Source organism: Chenopodium album, chromosome 23, assembly GCF_948465745.1.
Source record: "Chenopodium album chromosome 23, dcCheAlbu1.1, whole genome shotgun sequence".
In the NCBI taxonomy this organism is placed as follows: domain Eukaryota; kingdom Viridiplantae; phylum Streptophyta; class Magnoliopsida; order Caryophyllales; family Amaranthaceae; genus Chenopodium; species Chenopodium album.
In genome coordinates this window covers 11,407,895-11,411,861 of record NC_137856.1, presented here as the reverse complement: position 1 = coordinate 11,411,861, position 3,967 = coordinate 11,407,895, and the positions used below count along the sequence as shown (strand labels likewise).

General features: G+C 35.4%; 1 protein-coding gene across 1 annotated transcript; it reads left to right on the top strand.

Annotated features, from left to right (window-relative positions):
* The first annotated feature begins 212 nt into the window (after positions 1-212).
* Positions 213-2,396, top strand: LOC145608584 (ubiquitin receptor RAD23c-like). The gene is made up of 5 exons (XM_081664198.1): positions 213-432; positions 894-1,064; positions 1,573-1,613; positions 1,708-1,752; positions 1,885-2,396. The coding sequence occupies exons 1-5, from the start codon at positions 367-369 to the stop codon at positions 2,042-2,044; spliced, it is 483 nt and encodes a 160-aa protein (XP_081520324.1). The 5' UTR covers positions 213-366; the 3' UTR covers positions 2,045-2,396.
* The last annotated feature ends 1,571 nt before the right edge of the window (positions 2,397-3,967 follow it).

The following is a 3,967-nucleotide window of genomic DNA, read 5'->3' as shown; positions in this document are numbered from 1 at the left end:
TATAGTGCATGAAAATGAACATTTAATTATTAAAAAATACAAAATTATTGTAAAATAGGTTCAGCTAGAAAATGTTCATTTTTATTACACCAAATGTTCAATTTGGCAGTGACCTCAGCTAGTGTTGGCTGAGGTTGACCTCAACCATTAACAATTACACTTAAAGTACATATAAATTTGAACTGGATTTGGATTGTTGATATTTGGACTGAAATCTATACAGTCCGGTCCAGCCAAATACCCTAATTCACACATCACACCCCTATATATCGAATCGAATTAACTGGGTAATCGTTACCTTATACAGAAATTTTTCTCTTTGGCTTTGTGATTAGGGTTTGTTTTCGGGAGAGAGAGAAAGAAAGAATGAAGATCAAAATCCAGGGGTTAGGAAGACCTCGAATGGAGATTGAAGTCAACCCTGACGATAAGGTATGCCTTTATGGTGTTTTATTGTGGAATTAATTTTCATGTTTATTTGTTTGTGGATGAAATTAGTGTTTTTTGTTTGATGAATCTGTGTGTTAGTTGTTTTTAATGCAAATTGGCGCAACTTTGAATTTGATGAATGGATAGTTTATTTGAATTTGGAATTTGTAGTAGTTGTAGAATCTAAACCCAATAAACAAAATAGAATCTTATTCTCTATCTGATCTCAAGGACTACTTGAGTTATATGATAATCCTAATCACAATCCTATTCAATTTAGAATAATAAAACCATCTTATTCTAATCACAATCCTATTAGAATTTATATGAATGTAAAAGGCATGGTCGAACATAATCATATATTGTCTGTTTCTGCATCGATGCATATTGCTTAATTGGAATATGGTGCTTTCAATCTCTGTCAAGTTTAATTGTGATTCTGACCCGGCCATTACTTGTTTCAGATTCGCGATCTCAAGAAAAAAATTGAAGATGTTTTTGGACCAGATGACTTCCCTGCTGGAACTCAAATTCTTGTTAACCGGGGACGGTATTTAAAGGGTGATAATAACACTTTGCGGGAACTAAACGTTGTGGAAGATGGAAAAATTGGTGTTTTTGCCGCTCCGATAATGGTGGGTATTCACCAATTAATCTGATATAGTAGTAACGTTTAATTGGTAGTAATTGCAGAAATTTTATGGTTTCTATGCCTGTGCTTTGCTTGTTATAGGGAACTTATACTATGAAATATGCATAGGCCATAATGCAGCAATTGTTATTGTAAAACATTCTCATTTTGAATAAGTTAGAATGAAATAGTGAAATGGCAATGTTTGATAGAGCCTTGATGCAGTTGTCCTTTAAACCTTGAGCACACTTCGAATAGACTGCCCGAGATATGTAATGACAATCAACCTCACGTCCCGCTTTCCCATAGGTTACTGATACAATGTTGATGCTGTTAGTTCACCTCATAAAAACTGGATTATGTTTGTATTGGCAGCAGGTTCTTTTGTTTGTGTTTGCTGCTAATGTCTGATAGCTTTTGCTGTGCTTCTTGATCTTTCATTTCGGGTTCCTCACAACATAATTTTTATATTTTGCTGTTTTTTTAACACGGTTGTATGTTTTGGCTTGTAGCGCATTTCGATGACCAGACAAGTATGGACGTGTGCAGCAGGGTGAGTTATACTCTTGTATGTTGGCTAGTTGTTTGAAAATATGCATGTTATATAAAAGCTTGCTTATGGCTGTGTGTGATTTTTTAATTTGCAGTTCTTCTTCTCCAGCTCCAGTTGCTCCGGTCATCTCGTCTGCTGTGTGAGTGTCTGTCTACCCTCTTGCTTTTTTCTATTCCAGTTTCGAAGACATTTTTATCATTGACTTGTATCATGTGAAATTCTGGTAAGTACTTAACTAGGCTTGGATTGGTGGAATTCTGTAATTGTGCAGGCCAAAATCGCCAAAACTAAATGCTAGGAAGGCTGATATGAATTTGGTTGCAAGAACTAGTCTTTCTATGTGCAAGGACCCAAGACTTGGCATTAAAGTATACACTCGGAAGAAGAATTTGAATGGGAGGCTTGTGAATACGAAATCCATTGTCAAGTAAAGAGATTTTTTGTTTTAGGTGAATATGCTGGTTTTTGGTTATGATCTTGCTTATAGGACAGCCGGGTTACGTGGATTGGGTTGGTACAAACTGAGGGCAACTCTGTATGTGGATGCTGAGCTTTTTGTAAATGAATGCTGTATAGACTTGGTTTTTTGCTTGGCCTAAGTCATTTTGGGTACTGATTACTGAAGACGATTAAGTTTGCTCTTACTATTTTCTCTATCTGGGCAGCTTATCTTGGTCACTCACTCCAGGACTGTTAATTTTGGAGAATCACTGATGTATATTTACAACTTGTATGCTGTCAAAAATGAAAAATCCACTTCGTGCTCCTATTGATTTAATTGTACATTTTATATACTTCGTTCATGACATAATAATATTGTACTACGTATATGCTTTTCCAACACCTTTTTAATGACCAGCCACCCTTGAATAATTTGTCCACTTTCTGATTATACAAACTTGTTTGATGACTTCCCTTCCCCTATGATTTTATTTTTAAGACATCATTTACGTCATTTATTTCATGTTCATATATCAGTTAAGTGTTCAAACTTGCTGAGCCGCTCAAGGAGGAGGGACTTAATGTCTCATTAACTACGATTGAATCTGAAAATTTGGAACATACAAATTGGCAGTCACAATTATCTATTAGTCTTGATTTGGATTTCTCGTAATCAACTGAGGTTTAGGAATGTTGTTAGGTTTCCTGGGATAATTGTTGGTTTAGCGACAGATTGGCTTCTTCGTAGTATGCATGCTCTGGATTGGAAGAGGTTTTTGCAGTCTTTCAGTTTGGTTTGTTTGGAAGCTAGGCGGGATGTCCAGTGGCTTTGTCTACGGGGGTTACCTTATATTTCTCCAATGGCTTGTTTGATTATAGATGGGGCTTGGGATTGTTCTACTTATGGGGCTGGAGCAAGCTGGATAGTTCGGCCTGCGTTTGGAGGTTTTTAGTTTGCTATTCGTAAAGGCTTCCTGAAAATCTGGATTTATACAAATTGTGATGCCCTCCTTACTTATCTTCCTCGTTGTGGTTCAATGGAAATTTCTGCCTGGTGGCTCATTCGGGAGTTGCGCGCTTCGGTTCAATTTCTTTTGATTTGCCAAGTTCAAAAGGTTTCTCGTTTGTGGGTAACTCTTTCTCACTGGTGTCTGGTTGTGTTAGGCTTCGTCAGTTGTTGTATTTTCTGTTTTAGCTGTTTGTTGACATTTGTTTTTAGTTTTCTTTTTATTTGATAGCTCTTTTGTCAAAATAAATAAATAAATAAATTATCTATTAATCCGTTTCATCTACTACTAATAGCTTAGGGAATGAGATCCTTCTTAGTCCTATGTGGTTAAGGTTGGTATTTCTCTCATTCATTCTGAAGCGATTTGTGTTGAGTTGTGTTTCACTGTCACTTTAGTAACACATGATTGCCTTTCTGCCTTGCGGGGTTGTTTATTCTGGGGAATGTCTAAGCATTTAGCAACTAGAGACAAGAATGTCTCTAGCAAGGACTAATAAATAAATTAGAATAGATGTAAAAAAAAAAAAAGAAAAAAAAAAGTCATGTGACTCCAACAGAGAGAGAGAGAAAGAAAGTTAAAAAAAAAAAGTAGTTGAAAATTGTTAAAATTGTTGTTGGTGTTTAATTATGATGTAATTGAAAATAATAATTAGAAATCTAAGAAATTTCAAAGTAGTGTTCTCATGTCTTATGTTCTTATGAACCAAACTTATGTACAAGCATGCGTTTTTCTCTCAAAAAAAATGTACAAGCATGTGTTTATGTTGGGGATTGATGAATTGAACCATTATATTCTTCTTTTTTTGGAGATGTAATTGTGAAGGTGAATTGCATAATGAATTAAATTGCGATAGACTTGATGCTTAGTGTTGGTCTACAATTGATGTTTGTTGGTATGAAGTTG